Here is a 24,285-nt window from a genome sequence, read left to right on the forward strand (position 1 = left end):
GGAGAAGTTCTGAGAAAGTTGTCTCTGTAACCCGTGACTGTGCTGAATGATCAACCCGTTTAACTGAAGTGGTCCAGGATCTTCAGAGTGATGGTTCAATGCTGTCATCTCTCTGGAGCAATCAACATACCACACAGCTCCAGTGGTGAATCGATGCCTCGCAACGGTCCTCTCATGTTACAGCCATTCCCGTACGTAAACCAACAAATGGCTCAAGACAAATCTACACATCTGCAGACTGGTGTCATCGCAAGCCGAGAACACGTGCAGCGTCCAGTAACACACAAGCAACTTCTTTATTGCCTCACTTCCTCCTGAGGAGCCGACACTTCAGTGCTCATGATCACCAGGTCCCCCCATGTGACAGGAGGTCATCAGGGATCAGCACTCAGCCCACTCTCACCAGCTACTGTCGCGGACAAGAACGACGGAGGAGATTTGGGAGGAGTCTCCATGGACCCGGTGACACAGGGTTCAGTAAAGAAGAAGAGCTGAAGCAGACTGTGCAGAGGTGGAGGTACGAGCTGCAGGGCAGAGGACTGGACAGGCTTAGAGACCAGAGTATCAGAGGCACAGCTCTGGTAGGAAGGTTGGAAGACATCAGGGAGGCCAGACTGACGGTTTGGACTCAAGGAGAGGAGAGAGTGTGTATTTGTTGGTGCGATACATCAGGACAGGGACATCAGGACAGGTGTGAGTTGGGAGGAAGAGCAAGGTAACTCTGGGAGGAGAGGATATTCTGCAAGCCCTACATCATGAGAGGTTCCACTAAATCTCTTCAGCAGGAGGAACATCTGGTTGCTTGCTGTGGAAAACAAATATTCAGAGCAGAAACGCATCTATTATGAATGCAGACATTAGGACTGATGCTTATTAGATCACTTCTGAGAATTGAAGTCACCACATGTGACTACTGCGCTGCGCTAAACTCGAGGATTAAACGCGTCGACTGAACACCAGCAAAGGTCTCTCAGTCAGACAGCTGAGCTCCACTGTATCCGTCTGTGGCTCTGAAAAAGCGCCAGCTGTCGCCGATGAAACGCCGCTGACCTCTGTGACGTAACTTCCGTGGATCGCTGAGCCGCTCAATTACTCGGTAATTTGTTAGATAACTAGAATAAAGGAATGATGCAAGGGACGCCGGGTAATTGCCAAACGACAGTTGGTTGAGAGGAACAGCTATTTCAAAACACATTTCAGACGAATCTCGAAGTTTTGATCGAGTCAACCAGGGATGAGTGGGTTGTAGTGTAGAGAAGTGGCGCCATCTGGCGGCCGGACACTCGAAGTGTAAAGCACAGAAAGCTCCAGTCGAACTCGGTCATATGAAGAGCCAAAATTTTATTTCGCCAGCAGTATATTTTTGCGTTCATTATCTCACTAAAGAGACAAAAGAACATTTCTGATTAGCTATAGTTGCAGAATATCTTAGGATGTGCAACACAAACATTTATTTTTCATCCGCTTACCTTCCTCACATTTAAATACTTGAATTCGGTGCCGACAATATGCCCTTTCAAATGACACATTTAAAGACAAATTTGTGGCTAAATTTCACCACCTCGTGCAGTCTTTAAAATAAGACTTAAGATAAAAATTAAACAAGGCCATGTAAATATTGAACACAAGGTTGCGCTTCTTGGTTCATTGTTAAATAATGCTTCAACGAGACATGGTGATGCAAAACCCCCTAATATTGGAGTCAGGAATGTCGGGCAACAGGGTGAGGAAAAACCTTTCATTTATTTTGGACTGAACCGATGAATACAAAAACATGGGGGAGTTGACAGTGGGGTACCACAGCAAGTATTTACAAATGTGTATCTACAAAACGGAACATGGGAATCAGATTTCCACCATAAACAGAGAGTCTAGCGGGAGAGGCGTGATCAAGAGCTGGGACTTTACTGAACAACAGTCTGGTCACTGCCATGCTGACACGCTGACCGTCACTGTGTCCGACAGAGGATCACACCAGCACTTGACACGGTTTGGACACTTCACTTTAGCAGGACTCTGTTCAAGTTAAGAAGCCTCCTCGTCAATCTTGGGCGCCAGGTAATACTTCACATGTCCCATGTCTGCTATCTTGTACTCCACCACTGCAAGAGACACACGCCATTGTTGAGTCAGACAATTCGAGAGCTGCCGTTTCAATGGCCGCGTCAAGGCTTCTTACCGAGGGGGATGTCAGCTGACATGCTCAGGGTGACAGTCTTAGAAAGAGGCGTGGCCTTGGTGAAGAAGTTCAGGTAGTTGAGGGCGAAGATCAACTGAACAGGCTCATTCATCTCAATGGTCACCTGTGAGAGAACAGCAGGGCGCGGTTCAAGTTGACTGCAAGCAAGGCAGGGTTCCTGACCGTCTGATGAGAGCGGTCGACACCACACAGCACATGACTACATACACTGATCATGCCCTAAGGTCTTTGAACTCACCGCCTCCTCCTCCTTGTCCACGTTGCTGGTCTGGGAGAGCTTGACGTTTCCAGTGCCCAGCTCACCAGTGGCAGAGAACTTGACGCCATCCTTTGCGCAGGAGATCATGACGGCGTCACCGATCTGAGAGAGATCTCTGCAGATACGAGCAAACTCAGCTGAGGGCATCTTCACCACGCAGCTGTACTCCTGCTCCTACAGCGACACATCAAACAGTCAGGGAAGTGTTTGAAGCTGGTGACTGAGGATGACAGGGAGGTGCTTACTGGAATCCCAAGCTGCTCTACATCCAAGTCCATCAACTTCATCTCATAGTCAGAGACTTTCTCCTGGTCTGAGGATGATGAAAGACACGGTGAGTACAAGACTAGATCACTCAGAGTAGTTCCAGACTACAATGTTACTTACTGAGTGTCTCAAAGACCAGAGCCAGGGTGTCCGCATTGTCTTCTGCTCTGAGGGTGATGATGTCCTCATTCCCTGCACACTTAAGGATCTTTGACATGCTGCATGACAAAAACGGGAACAGTTAGTACCACAAAAAAAACAAAAAAACATTAATTCTATAACTTCAAAATTGACCAATCTTCACTAAATATTTGCCAGAATACAGACAAACTCATTATTTGGCCAATAAAAGTTCGACGTTATCAAGAGAAGCGACTTTTTGAATGACCCTAAGTAAACTACATTTTATTGGAAAACAAAAGTTTCTGATCTGCGGCGTGGTCCACAGAAAAATAAAAGCGGCGCAGAACCGGAAGTTGAAATTCCCGGGTTCAACGTTGATTCCCGCCAGGGAGAATTTGGCGCTAACGTGACGTCACACACATTTACAAAGCGACCTGTGACAGTCAACTATAAACCAGTAACTACAAGCCAGTGAGTCGAACAAAAGTGGTACAAAAACAAATCGATTGACGAAGGTTTTAAAAACAGACGGGCTGTGAGGAGTTAATAAAGCTGACTTCCTGTCCGCTGCGGAGACTTGCCCGGGCAAACACCGCCAAGATGGCCTCCTCTTTTGTCATCTTTCAGTCATAAAGAACAGTTTTAACAGCACACTTTCACAGACAGGAGACGAATACTATCATGCGCCATATAGTCAAGTGACCCCACAACTTATGCACTCAAGGGTTTAACATTACAAGCGAATTGAGCACAGCAGCCAGTCACACTGACGCACTACAGCTATTCTGTGAACTAAGGAGGAAATGTTGCATGTGGCGTCGCACCTGCTCAAGTTGACCCCCATGGCGAGGTTTCTGTCACATCTGTACGAGTCAAAGCCGTCGCTGCGCAGAGTGAGCTGGACCAGCGAGACGTGGGACGAGTCCATGCTCTGCAGCGAGATCCCGGACGAGCTGACATCCCAGCAGGCTTCTGTGATCAAGTCCTTCAGAGCTTCCAGCACCTTCTTCAGGATGGATCCCTGGACCAGGCGAGCCTCGAACATGGCGGCAGTTGAGAAGTTGGGGTATTATAAGTCGCTTGTGGTGGCCCTTGCCGTTACTTCCTTGACTCAGAGGAGGAGACGTGGAGTGTTAAGGAACCAGGAGACGAAGCAGGCGCGTCTTTGTGAAGAGGTGCCAGAGAGGACTGACGTTCCTAAGTGCAACTCTCGCCGGTGGTCTGAAGGTTTGAGCGGTTTGCCCGCCAATGTCACATTATAATGCTTTTGCGTAATGCGTCACTTCCGTCTCCACGTCTGCGCTTCCTTTTCCGCTCAAAATGTGGATACAGATGTCGGCCATATTGGAAAGGTCAAAAAGTGATACGCCAATCTCTTTACCAAATAGTTAAGATAAATTAAATCACGTAATGCCAACAGAAGACAATCCATGTAAAGTATTAATACTAGAAAGACATGTTTCCAAACACAAGGACTAACATCTTTTCAAACGTTTTTTTAATCTCTAGCTCTGCATTATGTAAAAACTAGGGGTGGGATTCGATTAAAAAAAAATCGAGAATTTGTGATTAATTAATCGCAGTTTAATGGTATAAGAATATTTGCCACACGAAGCCACATTTTTCAATTCGAATGAATTTGTCATATTACTGAATCAAATGATGGACCCATACATACATTTAAACAACAAAATATTGTTTATTTTGCATCAGTTTGAAAATAGCATAATAAATCAGAATGGTGGCTATATTCAAGTTTTTATATCACCTTATTTAAACTAAAGCTCTTTTAATGTCTTGAAAATATTTGTACAAGAATTTCAGTTTTGTAAGAATTTCAGATACTGGTCATTGTGTAGCGAAACAAAAGCTAACAGACTGCTTTTGTTCAGGGAGTCCTCCATGTTAGTTGTTGTGATCATCAGTCATCATCACCAGCTGCGACGTGTCTTGTGCATCAGTGTGATCAGTGGACCAGGAAGTCCTGCACTTACAAAGGTTCCATGAGCAAACTGTTAAATTAAATATTTTTTATTGTATTTAATCATAACAAACTCGTCAAAGTCCCATCACTAGTAAAAACAAATGTACAACTTAATTTTTACGAGCTATACATCATCAGTGATGCATCTTGGACGGTTTTCAAGTTTGAGACTGACATGTAAACAAAGAGAAATAGCAAATATAGACAGACATTAGGTGTGTGGAGTGACACACTGGAACGAAGACAAACCTTTGAGCAGTCCAGCATCATTTTACATGTTTAAAGTACCTATGCCTTATGCAGCTGCACCTCTCATCCCCATTAGATGAAAAACATGTCATTTTAATGAAAGTAGAGACAAGAAAACAAACGTTGATTCTTGGTTTCTAGGAGACTTGGTTTATTGGCAATTGTTACTGACATGTGTTCGCTGTATAAGCCCTGAGCCGTACAACTTGTGTGTATAAAAACCAGAAGTTCAGTTGCATAAAGGAGAAAATGCATAGTTCCTTCAATCACAGAGGTGGATGATTCTGAAAACCCACGTTAAGTTTGAATTGTAATTATGGTGGCAGTGGCTGATTAAGGGTAGTCGGACAGGATGTAGTTGGTCGCCATAGCGAGAACTGGTGCTCCGGTCGGCACACCCGGAAAAGGACCGCTGGACCCGGCAATGTCGATGTGGGAGTACCGCAGAGGAGCGGCTGAGTCAATGCCATGCTGTGTGGAGGAAGAAAATGAAAAATGATTTCAATGCTTTTTGGACGAGTACCATGACAGGTCTACCATGTGGAGCCCGGAGGCCATGATGAGGAATGCTGCCGGGGTCTGATGTCCGCGAGGGGTCGCTGAAGAGGGCAGGTTGTTGGACTGGAGGATGTCCTCGTACTCAGATTTGCCCTTGTGGAAGTCGTAGTCTTCTCTCCTGATGTTGGACACCTCGAAGACGTCGCCCAGAACGTCTCCAGCTGTAGTGGGGCAGCGGTGGGGAGGGGATGGAGGTGAAAAAGCAGATTTGTTATTGCCCGTGTCTCCTGTCTGACATCATGGCAGCGTGTCAATAATATCTGACCCTTCTGCCACTGGTGAGCGTTTCCGGAGCGATGAGCAGGCCCGTTGTCCATGATGATCTATGGAGAGGTGAGAGTCAGTAATTTGTTTTGACAATCATTGGTGGCCCTCGCTGCAGTTGCTCACAGAGTAGTTGGGTCCCATGGCTCGGATGGCGTGACCAGTCAGGGTGGCAATGGTGAACAGCTCTGGTGCCACCTCATTTATTGCCTGCAGAGTCGGAAGACGAATGATTCCTTTCAATAAATACATCTTTAAAAATGACACATATGTGCTGACAAAGAAAAAGTGGCTGTAAGCCGAGTGAGTCCCAGAGTGAAATGTGGGACCCGTGACCATTCATTTATCAAACTTCCAGGTGCAGTGAATGTAAGCAGGGTTCAACAACAATAGCTCAGTAAGACAAATGCTATTCTGACATTTCAAGGAGGAAACCGCAACACGAGTCTGACCTTCTCCTTCATCTCACACAGCAGGTCCACCATCACCATCCGTCCCTCCGCATCAGTGTTTCCCACCCGAACTCGACGGCCAGCACGGGATACCACCAGCTCATCGGCCACATAGCAGTCTGAGAAGAGACGATGATCCTGATGATGGTTCATGTAAATCACCCTGTCTTTACTTTTGCGACTCACCTGCGCCCACGCTGTTCCTCACCATGGCCATAGCACCCACCACCTTCAGGTGTTTGGGCTTCAGCTTGGCCAACACCTGGATGGAAAAATGGAGAGTAAGACAAGTCCTAACAGATGATTACAGCTGAGCAGAGAACATCCACGCACCTGGAAGAAGCCGGCGACGGCAGCGGCGCCACATTTGTCTCTGTGCATCCCAGCCATCACACCTCCAGCCTTGATGTCGGCTCCACCTGTGTCATAGGTGATTCCCTAAAACAACAGCTCGTATTAATGCAGCTCTAATTAACGCTACCTTTTTAAAAATAGTTATGTGAAGCCGAGTCCAAAGCAAAGAGATTTAATTTAGTGCAAAGAGCACAACACTCCGAGAATGGGATGACAGTGAGGATGCCAGTGATTCAGCATGCTTACCTTGCCCACCAGCATGAGGGTCTTCTGGACGGGTCCCTCTCCGCAGTACTGCAGCTTGATAACTCTGGCCTGGTGGCGAGGCACCGCTAACAGAGAAGCCATGATTTGTCAGGCTAATGCGAGAAGGGCTGGTGACAACAAGAGCTTCTCTTACAGTTGGCACAGCGGTTGACGGCAGCCAGACAAGGGTACTCTCGCTCCAGAACCTTCAGGTCGCTCACCACTTCCACCTGCAGGACAAAAGTAGGGTTGGCTTTGCGGGTCCCCTGATGCAATGCAACATGAACAAAAATAGCATGGCACATATTCAAGACTTTTCACCTGCTTCATTGTCTTCTTACTCTTAAGAAGCACATACTTTTTGAAGAAGGAAGAGCACACAAATAAGACATGACGGGACAATTTGGACTAGCAAAGTTGAAAGGTCATCCCTACTTTATATGTCACACCAAGCAATTGCACAATGCAGTGTGTTAATTACGTAACCATCAATGTTGTCTGCTTCTCACTAGCCTTAAAATCCCAAATATGTTGGTCACCTTCACGGGACTGTCCTTGAAGAGCTCCTGGACGTATTCAGCAGCACGAGGAGCTGCCATGCGTTCTGGATCTGAGCCACCGATGTCTCGACACGCCAGTCTGAGGAGGAGAGACCATTGTCTGTGACACACCCGACTATTCCAAAAGGAAGGTGGCTCAAATCTGTCGCGCACCTGCCACTCTCCAAGGCACTTGCCAGCTCAACCAGTTTGGTTCCCTGAGTGAACTCAGTCACCCACAGTCCAAGGATGCTGGCCTTGTGGATTTTGGCTTTCTCAACAGCTTCGCGACACTCGAGAGGCTTGTTGGTAGAAGTAGAGATGAGGGTCAGAAAGACCACACTGTTGCACCAAACCCCTGGTTTCAGGAGGATCTCACAAAAACAGCTGCCTTAATGTTGCATTACACATCACACAATTGATCAGACTTGGATGAAACATACAATGCACTTGTGGTGTGGATCAAGAAATATACATTTTGGTTATGTTTGGTAACGTTTAACGTTCTGTTTCTCATGTAGCTCCTTCGTGTTCTAAAGCAAAACACCAAGTACAGATGGTTAAATCCAGAATCCAATTTCAAAGACTGGTAAGAACACTGGGTTAATTCACTGTGTTTCTGTGTCTGTTACCATGTAGAGAGCCTGGAGAGCTCCCAGTGCAGCCGTAAGGGTGCTGCTCTTGTAGTCCTTGTGCGTGGGGCAGACCAGGAGGGGGCGCTGCATGCCAGCTTTCAAGGCCCTGTGAAGTCGAATTTCAATAAATTCTAACAAAAAAAAAAAGCAAACACTTGTCCAAGCAGTACCATTACTGTAAAAAATAAAACAACTGAGATGTTGCTGTGGTTTTCACTCCACTTTTTATACATTAATGTAACCATTGAACGCATTTACATGTCTTCTCTCTACTCATCTGCCTAAGACACGTTTGGATGACCATGGTTGGGTGTGTCTCGGTGCTGACCGTTTCATGCCACTGGCGGCTGCATCACTGAAGCGCCTCACGTCATCGTAGTCTCGGTTTACCGGGCCGGTGGAAGCAAAAACCAGGCGGTTTCCAGGGAGACCAGGGACCTTGAGGACCACAACCTCCTCACCCAGACCCCCGTCCACCTAGATGCAAAATAAATGTTTATGCTCAACCTACTGGTCGTTGGACAGCTGATCTCCATTTGTCATTGTTTCCAGATCACTATTCTGGGATTTAACTACACTGTAACTTCCTGTATGTTGAAGAGAAGGAAGTGCAAGTTACAGGGGTAAGATTCAGAACAGGCTCAGCATTCTCTCCAATGATTCACCACGTGAAACACCAGAAAACAGTCATGTAAAGATTGAATTATAAATCATTTAGAAGAAAAGTGAACTTGTGTTCCAGACTAGGAAGAGCTGCAACACAGATGAAACTGGATGGTCTGCTGACCTTAGATGGGATTAACAAAAATCATAATGCAACAACTGATGCAAACATCCTTACAGCGCCGTAGTCCTGCAGGGCATCTTTCAGAACCTTGAGTTCAGAAGGCAAACTGTCCAGACTGTCTGTCACCAACACAACACCATCAAAACTAGAAGAGAAGAGGAACAAATATCTCACCAAGTGTGCTAGGAAAAAAAGGAAAAAGTGTCTAGTACTCACTTCTGGTTGGTCAAGTCCGTGGTCCACTCGAGGGGCTGGACGCTGCAAAACAAACGCACACAGAAAAGTTTGAATCAGCAGCACACTCAGCAGGATTGACTTCTGTCGCCGACATCATTTAGTGATAGTGCAGAAGGGTCAAAGTGTAAAATCCAGGGAGACTTTGAGATCATGCAAGTTTACTCCATTGAAGACTGTCACAAACACAACAGGAAACTAAAGTCGCAAAGGTTTTGCAGCCTGATGTCACTGCAAACACACCAACAAACAACACTACAAACAAGTAAACACGCCTCAATAAATAGTGGACGCTGCAAATAAATGTCAAAGTCATAACAAAGCTGAAACTCCAGTATTGCATAACGGCAAAACCAAACAATACCGATAAAAACAATACAATAACTGAAAGCTGCAAATTGTGGAGCTCTGAGAAATACAATTAAATATTTAAAAAATATCGTTAAACGTGCATACTAACGTTCATCTTTTCAAAAGATGGAAATGCATATGTTTCATTACTGAATTTAAATCCCGCTAATCAGGAATATAAAAAACAAATCATGTACTTTTGGAAAGCGAAACATACACGATAGATAAAAGAGTTCGAAGTCAATGAAGACGTAAATCTCACCTGGCGCTCATTGTCGGTCCAGAGTAGTCTCCGCAATGAAAGAAAAAGAGACAAACCAGCCTCCACGCTCCTTCCCGGTTGGTCACCTGATCCGCTAGCTTGTTCCGCGAGGCCTTTATGTCGGAATCACTGGTCGTAATTTTAACAATTCGTCGTCAAAACACACGATTATATTTGAAGTACAATATAAAAATATTAGTTGTCATAAATACTAAAGATCTATTTTATGCACGAAAAATATTTGGCAACTTTATCAGCTTTCACCCCGTAATTATTGTCGCTCATAGCCCAGACAGTTTCGATTCCCACTGTATTTGAATGCACCTCCGCATGTCGTGATGGGAATTGCAGTTCTTGATTATACTCGTATGTAACGCATTATCAGAGGTGAATACATGAATTACTGTAGTTGTTTAGCGTGAAATATAATTACAGTTACTAAACTGCTTCCTAAATGATAACCAGCACTTTAATAGAGCGTTGTGAAGTTATGTAAAATGAAACGACAGACGCTAACCGGAAATACTACAAGTCATGTGTTTCTTGCAGCAGAGGTGAGTATGAACTCAGAGCTGTGCAAAGGGCGAATAAATACCTGTCAGTGTTTATCTGTTGCAACACTTTCATCAAAGTCATGAGTCGATATTAAAATCCTGCAGCGCGGGCCTCAGGTAGGCTGAAGCTAGTGCTAATAGTAATGCGGCGGGCATGTACTGTACATCTGTTCATCATTTAGATGGACCTAAACGGGAGGTCTTAGCAAAACGAGTGTTCCTAGGTCAACTTTCAAAATATCTGTGACAACTTATAGAAATCTGAAATTAAGCACTCAATGTTTATTGTGGAGTCAGGCGATGGTTGCTATTCAAACGTTTTGGTTTAGTGTCAAAGTTTGTGTGGTCAAAATATTAAGTATAATTGGATTTTATTAATTTTTTAAATTAAACAACATCCTCTGGTCAACAGGTGATGCTCCATCGCTGCCTTCGTGTCTGTGGAAAGCTACTCTCACACAGACAACAGCGCCGGGGCATATCTGGTGCAGCGATGCGTCTGGTTCAGTTCTGTCGCCCTGGAGAAGAAGGCCGCGTCAGGGTGGGAGTGGAGCAGGCTGACGGTCTTGGGGTGGTGGATCTGCAGGCCTTTGACCCCTCACTGCCATCCACCATGAGAGAGCTGCTCGCTCTGGAGGACAAGGGTCAGGAAGTGGCTCACAGGTAACGCACAAATATGCATGGACAACTGCTTGCTTCAAACACATCGTCTCTCTTCCTCAGAGCACTTTCATCCGGTCAGTGTGTGCTACAACGCTCGGACATACGGCTGTTGGCCCCTGTGTTGGACCCCGAGAAGGTGGTGTGTGTGGGCATGAACTACCGGGATCACTGTCTAGAACAGAACGCCCCAATCCCAAAGGAGCCCATCATCTTTAGCAAGTTCTCCAGCGCCATCACAGGGCCATACGACGACATCACTCTTCCTTCAGAGAGCCAGGTCAGATCAGGGTGATCCATGGCATGTTTTGTACTGAGCCATTTTTGTCATTTTTATATCCAGTCTTTTTTTTTCCTGAATAATATTGCACGTATCTAAATTTGATTTTGTCCTAAAACCTTACATTTAGAGCTGTCATTTAGAGTAGTTAATTGCAAATTTAAAAAAAAACCGAAAACAATAAATTGTATCTGTTCTGCTGGTAGCTTAATGGGAGTGTCCCCAATATGTTGAAGTAGAAAAAAACCCACAACCCAACATAACAGATAGTGTCAAGAGCATTCTTTATATTTAGAATAACCTCAGAGACACTGAACGCTCAAAAAATGCAAAACAATGTAAACGCCCAAAAGAACAGCACAATGATAATGGAGAATGTGCTTGGAAAGGACGCTGCTGTTTGGATTGAAAAAAAGGTTAACAAAGCCTCAGTCTCTCTCTTTATTTAGCTGAATAAATATATTTTTTTCATAAAATGGGATCCTTCGCAAATGTTATATATATATATATATATATATATATAGAGAGAGAGAGAGAGAGAGAGAGAGAGAGAGAGAGAGAGAGAATAAAATGCAAATTATATATATATAAACCTCATTATGAAGACATAATCTCGACTATATATATATATATATATATATATATATATATATATATATATATATATATATATAGTCGAGATTATGTCTTCATAATGAGGTTTTTTTCTTGGCCACACGATGGCGACAAAGACCAGAGTCCGGAAATAGACATTAGGCCTCGACGTGAACGAATAAACTACTGATAAAGTTAACGGTATACAGCCTCAGTTTCGGGTTACCAGGGCCAAATATAATTCACAAATCAGGTGAATATCCGTAAATTGTATTTAAATTCTTCCAACCTCACCCATCTGGTTACACCTAGCGTCTTCAGCCACCACATCCATGATCATATTCTCTTCTAACTCTACTTTCTCTACTCTACTAAAGCATACACCATCACAGTGAATGCTACGGACCTGGAAGCTTCCCTTTCATAGGAGTAGCTACTATGATGTCACTCCACCTTATCAACATGCTCTTCTTCCAATCCCTTGATCTCTGACCTTTACTCTTGACAAAAATCTGAACCATGTTCTTGCCCTCAGTTTTATGTGAAGAGAATGAACAATCATGGTGGAATATTTGACGGCGCAAATTTAAAAAAGTCAAACTTTTTTTCCTCAGTTGATATTCCTTCTATGGCAGGTGGCCCATCAAACTTCTACTTTTTCATGCAGACACAATGCTTGCATGGAACTCCTGTCTCTCTGCTCTGGTTTCAGGAGGTGGACTGGGAGGTGGAGCTTGCCTTTGTGATTGGTCGACGAGGAAAGAACATCAAGGTGTGGGTGGGAGCACCAGCTCCATGCATTGTGCAGACACTCCCACTCATGCCCATCCTCTTGTCAGGAGGAAGACGCCCTGTCCTACGTGGCTGGGTTCACGGTGGCCAATGACGTCAGCGCACGTGACTGGCAGATGAAGCGCAATGGAAAGCAGTGGCTGCTGGGAAAAACCTTTGACACATTCTGCCCGCTCGGGCCGGCATTGGTGACCACCGACGCTGTCAGAGGTGAGCGGACGGGAAGGTGTTCGAAGAGAGTCGAACCTCATTGGACCTGAAGCTAGTGACCTCAAAAATGGAAGCAGTTCCATTGTCGACTACAGTGACTGACCGTGCACGCACATCTGAGCCACAGCAACATGGAGCGTTTGTCAACACTGACTTTGCTAAACTAGTTTGAAATTGTGTGGAGAGAATCGCAATGAGACAGGTGGATGAGCTTCCGTCTGCACGTCACGTTCTCACTTCTCCCTTTATAACAAAGGAACCCAATTCGCAGAAGTCTCATCAAATTATTATACCAGCTACCTCAAAACCCAGAATTTATTTTCAAACCCGCCAATAGAAGGACAAACACAGTAGTCTTAGTTAGTGATAGAGTCACCGTCCTCTCTTGTAAATGTACAAGCACAGTCAGGTGGATTGAGTGTGCAAGAGTCCTTCCTGAGGCGCCTGTAACAGCGGAATGACTCCACTTACCTTTTCCAGATCCTCACAGTTTGGGGATCCGCTGTCTGGTCAATGGAGAGGTGGTGCAGAGCAGCAGCACGGAGCAGATGATCTTCAAGACAGAAGCTCTGGTGGCCTGGGTGTCCAGGTGAGTCTGCTGAAGCCGCGAGGACAATTCGTTTTTTTTCAAAACCTTCACAAACACTCTGAAACACTCGCCTTCAAAACCACGTTAACCCTGGGTTACCCCTGAAGCATCTGCACCGTGCTACTGAAGCACTGCAGTCTGCCACTGATCCATGTCAATGCCAGTGTTTCCACCAGGCGCGCTGAAGATGCAGAGCATCGTGCCTGAATGACACAGGGACGACTTAATATTAAGAGATTAAAATGTCAAACTATTCAAACCTAATGGTGCACAAATTCTTGGGGCCCACATGGTATTGATCCGATACTTCAGCCTTGCATGCAGATGGTCCTCTGCCTAGATCCAAATGCTTATTACATTTCTCTGAAATGACATTTGACTGAACCTCAAAGTCGGGCTATCAAACGGTTAAGTTTGCCAATTCCATGTTTGACATAAATCCACAATAGGAGCTCTGAGCTACAACCCCCCCTCCTCCTGATCTGTCTCTCAGCTCTGTCTAATCCACCACAGACGCCCCCAAACATCTCTGGCAGAGATTCTGATGAGTCAGATCCACAGTAATGGTTCTGTCACAGGACTGGAGCTCCCCGATGAAGACATGCGTCATCACTTCAAACTCAATTCTTCTCTCCACAGTTAAATGCTAGTCTGCTTTCTGTCTGACTTTTTTCACCTTCCTCTGACAGGTTTGTGACTCTGACTCCGGGAGATGTGTTTCTGACTGGCACCCCTCCAGGTGTGGGTGTGTTCAGAAGCCCCCCCGTCTTTCTCAAGGTGATGCGTTGCATTGAATGGATGTAAACGAGGATCCACTTTGTTTCAGCCCATCACATGTAATTTTGTTTTTCAGAGGGGAGATGTGGTGGAGTGTCAAATCGACCAAATCGGCTCCATCATGAACAAAGTGGTCTGAGTGAGGAGTGAAACTGCTCTCATGTCGCATGGCAGAGGAACCTGCACTCAGATGCCTTCAATAAAGCCTCCATGTGTGTTCCTTCATGTACGTGTCTGTGCTCATTCATGTAAAGCTGGTGCTGACTCATGTTCAAGGTCAGCGGCCGTCAGCTTTGAGGAGAAAGGAACAAGGTCAGAGAGGGGCGGGGCTGGACGTGTGAAGCAGCACACTGACCTGTTGAGCCCTTGCTCTTGTCCACACAAAGACACATCCCTTTCATCATTTCCCTCTCTGTTTTCCAAAAACTGGTCCACTCACACAGGCCCGCGGCAAACGCTGCAGTACACCATCAGTTGGTTGGGAAGCCTGAGATGACAGATCACAAGATGCACAAAACAGTTGACCAACTTATTCTGTAATCATTCATTTATCTGATGGCCATTCTCTTACCACAGGGTTTCCACAATTCATTCTGCAAAATAAGTCACATCTCCAGCTATTATACGCACTAAGTGGCTGCTTACGATGTCCCTTTATAATTCAAATAGTTACAGACAGCAAAATAAATAGTGTTTTTTTGGTGTCCATATACATGGAACTATGTTTAAAGTTTCTGAAAAAAGTATGAAAATAAATGTGATATCACCATAACACAAGTGCAGTATCTACATATTTCATAACAAAATAAAAACTTGATGACACGACACTTGTGAGCAAAGACTGTACAAAACAAATGTGGTTTGTTATCATATTTTACCATGATAATTGCTGATCATACCCTACAGTCGGATGACAGGATGCCAGAATGAGAAACAAAACTTAAAACACGTGTCATTTCCACATAAATCTTCCTTCATAGTTTCGTAGTTTTTCTTTACACAAATATACTCACAAGCTAAAGAAAACAATTGAACTCAGGGTTTTAAAGACACACTGTTGTCTCTACATCAGACGTGATATTAAATCTGAGACTGACCACTAAAATCCTGACCTTTTTAAACTCGACAGACATAAATGATGATTCTTCAATCACTCAGAGGGACACGTCATGCTCAGGGCACCTGCAAACAAATCACGTCTTGAATTCAATAAAGGGCACTTTTCTCCTTAAATACCAGACAATTCAGGATTTCAAGGCACAGGTGGCTACTCTAGCAAAAGACCTGTTCCTGTCCCATTTAGAGTCATCGATTAATTCTATATGTTCCGAACTCTGTACGTACAAAGATATGAAAATGGATGCCTTTGGATTAACTGAATGTTGGCACGATACTGACTTACAGGTTTCATTAGATTTGTGGTTCAGGCCACTTATTCAGCAGTGCACTTGAGTCTATTCTGCTTTCATAAGGTTGCTGTGAAGACAGACCAAGGTCCTCTTCCTCCTCCTCTACCATCTCTGAGCTAAAGAAGGCCTTTTGAAACGTCCTCTGCAACCATCAGCAGAAGTGACGACAGCTCCTTCCAGTTCAACCTTCTCAAGAAGGAGACCGGATCCTTCACAGCTCAACTCAACAGTCAGGCTGATGATGCACTGAAGAATCTTAAAATGTTTTTTGTAAATTATTTAAAAGCCTGACCAACAGTAACTACACATGAGTTGATGGGGAGGTGGTGGATTAGATTTGGAACAGGACGCCTGCGAGGCTCATGATGAAGAATGTCAAGTTAGTGAAGGCTTCAAAATCTGGTTAGCTTCATCCTGCAAGCTGCACTTTCAAAGCTGACGGCTTAACCTCTGTCAAAATCAACTTGAGCTCTACCGCTTACCCTGAAACCTCACTGTGCAGCCAGGATTTAATAATCCCAGTTACCACATGAAATTGAGGTGCGCGCTGCCCCAGCTGTGACAAGCACTGCTCCCTCAGGATGCGCTGTACTGACAGACATCACACAGCACTCTCTGCATTCATTCAGGGTGCGCAGCAGAGATCGGCTCAGTTCAGGGGGCAGAGTCCGGCCAGCTCTGATCTTGCTGCTCCATCAACCTCCCAGATCCAAATCTCTCACTTCTTATCTTCCACCTCGTCCGGCCAACACAGTTTTGCTTCTCCCATTCCACTGCTATTCTTGCTGACTTACGGCTTTTGCCATCACCACTCGACAACGCGCATCAGAGCAAATAGTTTGTGACTCCTTCTTGCATTTGATCTGCTAATCCACCCATTTAAAAAATGTTCCATATTCATCGTCCTTGTCAGGCTTCTATCTTACACTACTTGTCTGCTGTTCCCACAAGGCAGCTGGTTCAGTACACCACACTTGCATATGAGGCATATGAGTTTATGATGTCTGTGAACTTCCATCTCGGCTGCTTTACATTAGAAGAAATAGCAGGAGAAAAGCAAAGGATATATTTACCTAGAGGTGCAGTTTTTGGAGACTGCAATGGAGCCTGGTAGACTGGTCTGTCTGAAGGAAGTTATTCTCTTTAGCTACACTTCTTATCTAGAACAGTATTGAACCCTTTTTGATACTGCATTGAGACCCTTAAAATAGCAGCTGGACTCAAAATCTGCCCATAATCTGAGCGTGACTCAAAACCATCAATGTAGTTTGTGAAATGTGTCGCATCAGTGCGAGACTGATGACCAGTCCAGACTTGAGGTGTCTCTGCCATGTCAGCTGCAGCCTCACAAGCATGAGCTGGGGTGTACAATAGCAATGAGGTAAGTGGCTTATAAAAGGATTTCTGGCGTTAAAAAAGGTCCGACGAGGTGCCACCACCAGTTACGAACGTTTTCCTTATCTTGCCACACGGTGGCAGTAAAGCGTCAGCTTCAGGCTCAGCGACGAGGCACCGCACATGAACACGGCGCTGCGGGTTCTGGATCACGATCATGACTGCAATCGATTTGTCGAGGCAGCTAAGCGTCAGGAGGTCAAAGAGGGTCTCACCACACACACACACACACACACCTGGCTGTAATGATATGACTTGAAAAGGAACCATGAGAAGATATTCCCAAATCCCTTGTTAGTGTGTCAAACAGTTTAATGATGAGCCCAGCAGAACAGAACAATTCTTCACCCAGAATAAGGCCATTAATAACTGAGGGTTAATCAAACTTCAACCTGGACAAAATAAAATGCACTGTTGAGTAAGTAAAGTCAACTAAAGCAGTCAACGCCTCTCTAACCAGAGCAGACGGCGAGGTCATTGCGAAACAGAACGGGGTCGAGGCCCAGAATGACGGGGCTCATTGAAAAACATTAACAATACAGGTACTGTGAAACAAAGCTCTTCAGTTTCTGCCGGTTCTCAGTCTGCTGGAAGTCCAGACTGACAGCCAGGAAAACACCTTCGTCCAGCTGCTGCTCCTGAAGAACCTGAGGAAAGATCATCATCAGTCTTCACACTTAATTCATGAATGCCAAGCTACATTTAGAGACCACAGATAAGAAGATTGCTAATGAAACGGCTTGGCAAAGATTTAAAGTGGGTCAGCACAGTCATGGGAGGAGACCTGAAATTCTGTGAGGTTTGAACCAGCGGTAAAGGGGGAACGGTCAGTAAGGGATTCAAGAGTGAGTGGCAGTAGTTTATACATGATGTTAGATTGTGAAGGACAGGCTGGTGCGATCATGTGTATGAGTCTGAGTCAGCGGCCCATCGGAAGGGCTCTCAATGTACTGGCCTTTAAGATGCCACACAGGATGCTACTGTAGCTGACGTTTCAGGAGGTGATGGGCAGCCTTGCAAACCAAAGTTGGATTCCTCTGAAGTTTCTCTTATCTCCAATGAGGTCTCAGACCTGCATGTGATTATGCCGAACATGCAGTCAATTATGTATTACAACACGGTACATAATTATGATGACGTTTGGCACGGAAACAAGGGCTGTGTACAGGCCAGAACCTGGCGATATAACACAGACACAGGAGTGGAGATATACTATATCATCATATATGAGGATTCTGTAGGTACGGCAATATGTGAAAAAGAGCCATTAATTCCTTCTATAACATCACATAATACAGAAAAGTCTGTGAAAACTACTGCATATTGGTAGAACCTGTCCAGCTAGACGGTTATACAGTCGTTCACAGTCCAGACAGAGAGAGACTACCCTTCATGTCTCTGTCATAGAATAACCTTTTTGATCTCAGGACCCACCTTCCCCAGATATGGTCACAGGGCCCATTAAATAGAACCGATTCATCCCTTTTGATTCCATTTGTGATCAACAACCGTAATTAATCTACTTACACGTAAACAAACCAAAACCTTGTGAAATGACATGAAACCATGTGATCATTGCAAAGACATTTGTCATTGATAAGTCCAACCAGCAGCAGAACCAGTCATGTTCATCAAATTTACGACATAAAATATACACTTGCTGCAAACTGTTGAGAAAATTGGAAAGACTGAATAAAATCCTGAATAAAACAAATAATACAACCATGTCGAAATATTCTAAAATAAAAATCCTATATTTTATTTGAACTCCAAATGAGACATAAGTAATGTGTAAATGAAAGTATCGCCATAAAATGTTCTTCAACAGGTGCTTTTACGAACAGTTTTTAGTGTTTGGGGCTCCGGAATCACTTTCTATCATTTTTCAAGAATTTCTCCATAGTTGTTAACTGTCATAGATTTGCAGCCGTCAAGTCAATTCAGACACACACTACTGCCACCATACGTGGCTCACGTGTTAAAACTGAGCGTCTCACGGTCCTTGCGGCCCAAAGGTGTAAAACAAAAAAAAACATCTAGTGGCTCTCTAGGAGGAGCTCGCGGCCCAACCATGGGTCCCGGACCTGTGGTTAACAATTACTGGTTTAGATGCTTTCTTCCCAAAAGGTCAGCACTGTTGTTGCACCATCTGATTTTTTATGTATCTGCTGACGTCATATCCAGCAGAACTGTGAGCATGTGTGTGTCTACCATGATGCGGACAGACTGAAGACTGTCTCACGAATCTGTAATTGAACACCTCAACTTCCATTGTATTGCGAGTCAGTTGGAACAAAATACATGTAAATTAAGTGCTGTTCTACACTAATCTCGCTTATAAACATGCTTCAAAAAGTCATCAGACAAAGCGCCCCTGATATTTTGGTTCGTCTGTACTGTACGTTTCCTGATCTGGGAACCGTGTGGCATTTCAGATCCAAATTTTGTGTGAGGAAATAATCTCATCATCATTCAACATTTAGAAGTTTATATAAGAGTGGCAATGCGCATGCAGCGATCTCTTTCAGCAACTCATTTGCATGAAGCAAAGCATTTGCTGCATGCAACTGATGTTGGCCAGTTCATTTCTTCATGACATTTGGTGGTGTCTGGTTGATTTTGCAGCTCTGCCTCCACTAGCAACCTCGCACCCCAAGGTGGCAGACGCGCCAGCCCTCCACCTGTTGCAGATTGTTCTTGTCTGTGGGCTGTGTTTTTTGGCACAGTTTGATATTATTACCTATGCGTGTCGGAGAAATCATTCTTCCCCACCCTCTTCACACATTTGTCGAGGGGTTTCTGCATCCATACGTGGTCATTGGAGGCATGTCTGGAAGCGAGCGGGTGCGATCTATCATCACACATTGCTTACTGGAGTTCTTTACAATGATGAATACGATTTTTTTTATACGTATGCACAGTCTAAATTTCATTCGCACGAATAAGGTAAGAACCTTTCCTACGGGCGGGTGACAAATGAGGCCCCAGGAGTGTCAGCGCGTGCATCTGGCTGAAAGTTGAAAAACAAATCTGCTGTATTCCTCCAACAATCGACTTTAAAGCAACTGCTCTGGGTATTTCAATTTCCACTGCAGATAAAAACACCTCACTCACGTCAGAGTCTGCCCTTTAATCTTCTAAGGAATCAAGTCAGACTTCAGTGATGAAGCAGAAACAAACATTTTATTGCCGTCAATGATGTTTTTTCTCACCAACCTTTGGTTTATGCAAGGTCAGAGATAGCCCTGAAGCTGAATTCAGCTCCAATGTGACGCAAACGCAGCCTGCGACAGTCTTTTCATTCTGAAACATTTCCTTATCTCTCTCGCTGTGCTTTATCAGGAGGCTGAATAAAGGAGGTGAAGCTAACAAATCTAAAAACAAAACCCTTTTCCCAACTAAGGTACGAGAGCTATTGGGGTCATGTCATTCAGACAACTTATTTACTCAGCAAGGTCTGAAGCAATGAGGCAAAGCAAATGACTGCAGTGAATTTACATCCGCGACAAGGACGACCTGAGAGTTAAATGTTCGGACACAAACCACACGCTGTGAAAAATATGTCAAGGCTCCAACAAACATTTATTTTCTTCAATGGGCTGAAAAGGTGTGACGATTTAAAATTTCAAGGATATTTAGTAGCAAACTCAATCTTTTTCTGATCTCTGGAGGGGTTGTCAGGTCCATCACCATTAGACTTTGACCAGTCTTTGTTAGCTGGTGTAAGATGAACCACCTCCATGTCAAACGCCAGCAAGACAAAGGAAAGGCACGGAGTGGCGTCAGTAGTCCTGTGTGCTGTGGTGTGTTGGGGAGGCGGGTGTTCTGTACGGGAGGAAAACAGGGCGAATCCGATCATTATAAAAGCCCGGTCTGTGGCTGTCTCCCGGACTCCATTGAGGACATCCAAGAGAGGAGGTTCCTGGTCAAACTGCTGGCCATCATGGACAACACCACCCACCCATTGCACAGGACTGTTGGGGCCTTAAAGTGCAGAATGGAGCAATAATGTCTAGCCAAGATTAATCTTGAGTCAGATTTTTTATTTTATTTTATTTTAATTTAACAGGCTCATTTAAGAAAAGTTAATCCCTTATTCTTCCCACAGTGGGTAAATTAAGAAGCTTTGCATTTGCTAGTGATTGATCGTTTTTTTTGTAGTACTTGTTGCTCTTTCAATGTCAATGGAATACTTCAAGCCAGGTGTGCAATCCTAAACTGGATACAACTTAAATACAAACATTGAAATGTTTAATTTTTACGCAAAGCTAGCTATAGTATGTGAGAATAAATAAATAAAAAAAATTACACAACAAGGCACCGTCTCACATGTGAGTGTGGTTTATCCACATCCATCACCTTCAGTTGAGATTTGACAAATTAGATCCACCATGTATGCACTTACAATGTAATCTGAATTTAATCTTATTCATGAAAGCACACGTCTTTTGCCAAGTTGCAGCAACAATCAGACAGCATCACCATTTATTGACAGATGCAAAGTGAACGGAAACAGACGACTAGTTTGAGTAATGGTGATGTCTTCACACCCCTTCAGCAGCCTCACCTCTCTGACAGAATGAGGTTGATGTGTGCAGAAGCTTTCCTGATACTCTGATTTATGTACAAGGGTAATGCATTAGTAACAAGAGGTCAACGCTCTCTCTATTGTGTCTCCTCAGTCACAGATGAAAAGTCACCTGACTAGATCTTTTTAAAGTCGGTATCAGTAACACTGTAGCGCAATTGCAGTTAGAGATGAAGTTTTTCTCATTCTATCTGAAAGAGAAAACCTGTGCTTGGCTCAGTGACGTACTCAGAAAACTAAAACAACTGCAGCTGCCTGATAACCCATCTCCATGATTATTAAGCATTTATCTCGTCTTGTCACTGCGCGTGAGATAAGCAATTCTATATTAGATCAGCGTAGCGTCTCCAGTGAGAAGTGATAAATGAGCTTCTGCTGCTGAGGAAAGCGCCGCTCTCTACCTTATAAACCTTTCCCAAGCATTCGGATCCATTACTGCGCCTCTCAAAATATATTTTATTGCTTGTGGTTATTTGGAAGTTTTGCAATTACTGTGTCACACTGAAAAGTTTTTTTCAGCTGAATGGGGAAGTTCTCTCAGCGCACTTCTTAAATTAAACTCAAGTGTTAATGCATCACAGGGAATGAAGTGTGGAGCTCTGCGGATGTTTACTGAGTGTGAAGGGAAAATAAAATGAAAAATGTTGTGTGAAAGTATTTTTAACTTCCAGCCAAAAACAAAATGAGTTACGCAAGGAAACGAAAATAATATCTGTAGAAAAAAAGAATTTGGCAGCCTATAACAATACATAGGAGAAGTGAAGTGGATAAAATAGTGAAATATATTAGAGGCCTTAAACACAAAAGATGGATGGACACACTGCAGATGTGTCCTCACAGTAGGAACTGCTGTATTACATGGGAGTGTTTGATCATGCGGCTTAGTGTCTACTACTTCCGAGTTCCTCCGAATGGCGCTTCTGCAACCATTTATCCCTTCACTGACAGACTTATCGCAACTTGGGTTAAAAACTAGAGATGGCTGCAGAGTACTTTCATGTAATGAAACATTTCAGCAATTACTAACCAGTGTGCTATATTTCCTGCTGCAGCATCGTAACAAATGATCATTAACACATTTAACGTTCTTTCTGCCTTAAATCATAAATGTTTATATGATAGCGATAACGATAACAAGATCATTTGATGAGTAAAGCCATATAACTGACTTCATTAGATTTAGCAATGAAAAGCATCCACACTTGCCTTGTGTGGCATCTGGAAGGTTTTTTTTTTTAATAGAGTAGTTTTGACTCTATTCTATGTTTATCAGTTCAGGACAGTGTGAGAAAGGGCTTATCTACATATATTATCCCGATAAATTGTTAAAATTACAGCCACTGTAAATAACGCTATTCTAATCAGTGGTAACAGACAATAATGAAAATACTATTTTTTAAGTCCTTCTAAACACTTTGAGGGAAAAACAATGGAAACAATTGCGGAAGTGTAGGCGGTTTTGCTGCAAGCTGAAGAGTAATGGCCAACAGCACATCATATTTCCAAATATTGTTAGTCATATGAAATGACGAGGGTAAAAATAGTAATTGCCAAATGAAGGGAGTAAACTAAATGATCTGTTGTGTGGGAGTGAAATAATAAAGGTTAAAGTATATGGAGGCAGTATATGATGCCAAAGTTGCAGGGTGACGCGTAAATAGAGTCGAGCTGGTTTAAAGAGCAAACATAAATATAGAAGCAAGACGACCAATTTTTCTTTTCAAGATCAGAGAGCAAACATTTATCATTGTACCAGAATTATAAGTTGCACTACTTTTACACTGTGTTCCCCTGGACCACTGACGTTTTCCTGCTGGAACATGAGTGCAAGTGGCGTGTTCTGGACCTTCAAAAATGACATTTCGTCAGAGAAGTTGTAAATTATCATTAGAAATTCTATTAGTTACGGACGATGTCTTGAAATTTAAGGGAGTGACATGGGACAAAGACGTTAAGATGAAACTTTCACAAACTTCAGGTCCTCAGTGGATGTGCCATTTTTCTCTGAGACACACGTAAATCTAAAGACTGTCACTCACCCCCAGGTCTATTAGCGTTCTCACTGCGGTGAGCACGGCCTCCTCTGAGCAGCTCTCTGTGAAAGATGACACAAAACGCACATGAATCGAAAGAACAGACAGAAATTCAATATTGAAAAAGTGTGCAGGGATAACAAAATAAAGCTGCTACAAAAAGAAGTAACGGGATTTATATAGGCAATACTTCTGTGTGGTCTGTTTGCCACATATCCACTTAGCTAAGTTTATTTCATCATGCACCAACGCAACATTAAAAGTGAGGACAAACAGTAGCTGTGAAAAGCGACAAGCAGAATAGAACAGCATCCAAAACGGACATGATTAAATCATGTCAAATTAAATAAATTGAGATTGTTTTTATTGATTTAATCTCCTAAGTGCTGACAGATCCCAGAAGGAAGTCATGAAATTGAAAGCAGATCTTTTGGAAAAACAACTGGCAAGTGGTGATCCACAAAACCAGTAAGGTTGTGAGTCATGTTAAAGTGTCTGATGTGATTTGTTTCTTTCAAGGGTAAGACTCCTTTGGACAGGTCACACTGCCACTCAAAAACAAACTCTACCCATTGGAGGTGGTTTTTGGGATGGCCAAATACTAGTTCCTCTCCCACACAGCCAAAAACTCACTTCTTCA

The 24,285-nt window shown here is 43.8% G+C and overlaps 4 protein-coding genes across 10 annotated transcripts in view; 1 reads left to right on the forward strand and 3 right to left on the reverse strand.

The window, feature by feature from the left end:
• Positions 1-1,724: 1,724 nt before the first annotated feature.
• pcna (proliferating cell nuclear antigen) lies at positions 1,725-4,116 on the reverse strand. Its single transcript, XM_053870958.1, has 6 exons — positions 3,674-4,116; positions 2,847-2,944; positions 2,705-2,772; positions 2,439-2,633; positions 2,180-2,303; positions 1,725-2,102 (listed from the first exon to the last, which is right to left on the reverse strand). Exons 1-6 carry the CDS (start codon positions 3,892-3,894, stop codon positions 2,026-2,028), a joined length of 783 nt encoding a protein of 260 aa, XP_053726933.1. The 5' UTR covers positions 3,895-4,116; the 3' UTR covers positions 1,725-2,025.
• A 919-nt stretch (positions 4,117-5,035) lies between these two features.
• Positions 5,036-11,741, reverse strand: zgc:152830 (uncharacterized protein LOC767682 homolog). The gene is made up of 16 exons (XM_053870955.1): positions 9,765-11,741; positions 9,134-9,175; positions 8,972-9,062; positions 8,459-8,607; positions 8,128-8,236; positions 7,670-7,797; positions 7,496-7,595; positions 7,111-7,186; positions 6,957-7,042; positions 6,690-6,794; positions 6,543-6,618; positions 6,357-6,475; positions 6,031-6,114; positions 5,906-5,963; positions 5,620-5,801; positions 5,036-5,553 (listed from the first exon to the last, which is right to left on the reverse strand). The coding sequence occupies exons 1-16, from the start codon at positions 9,773-9,775 to the stop codon at positions 5,416-5,418; spliced, it is 1,554 nt and encodes a 517-aa protein (XP_053726930.1). The 5' UTR covers positions 9,776-11,741; the 3' UTR covers positions 5,036-5,415.
• fahd2a (fumarylacetoacetate hydrolase domain containing 2A) lies at positions 10,168-14,445 on the forward strand. Of its 2 annotated transcripts, none has more exons than XM_053870956.1 (8): positions 10,168-10,318; positions 10,731-10,981; positions 11,042-11,258; positions 12,565-12,624; positions 12,692-12,854; positions 13,335-13,443; positions 14,133-14,220; positions 14,297-14,445. In XM_053870956.1, the coding sequence occupies exons 1-8, from the start codon at positions 10,262-10,264 to the stop codon at positions 14,357-14,359; spliced, it is 1,008 nt and encodes a 335-aa protein (XP_053726931.1). In that variant the 5' UTR covers positions 10,168-10,261; the 3' UTR covers positions 14,360-14,445. The 2 variants fall into 2 exon arrangements, with proteins under 2 accessions (XP_053726931.1, XP_053726932.1); XM_053870957.1 differs by having other exon boundaries at positions 10,316-10,435.
• Positions 14,446-17,329: 2,884 nt separating this feature from the next.
• The window catches only part of gpat2 (glycerol-3-phosphate acyltransferase 2, mitochondrial), a 97,954-nt gene continuing 90,998 nt past the window's right edge, over positions 17,330-24,285 (reverse strand). For all 6 annotated transcript variants that reach the window (XM_053871853.1, XM_053871856.1, XM_053871855.1 and 3 more), the window contains 2 exons: positions 23,652-23,707; positions 17,330-17,671 (listed from right to left, as the gene is read on the reverse strand). In XM_053871853.1, coding sequence (XP_053727828.1) covers positions 17,555-17,671; positions 23,652-23,707 — 173 coding nt within the window. In that variant the 3' untranslated portion in view covers positions 17,330-17,554. The remainder of the gene's footprint in view (positions 17,672-23,651; positions 23,708-24,285) is intronic.

This window comes from Synchiropus splendidus, chromosome 7 (assembly GCF_027744825.2).
Source record: "Synchiropus splendidus isolate RoL2022-P1 chromosome 7, RoL_Sspl_1.0, whole genome shotgun sequence".
NCBI classification, from domain to species: Eukaryota; Metazoa; Chordata; class Actinopteri; order Syngnathiformes; family Callionymidae; genus Synchiropus; species Synchiropus splendidus.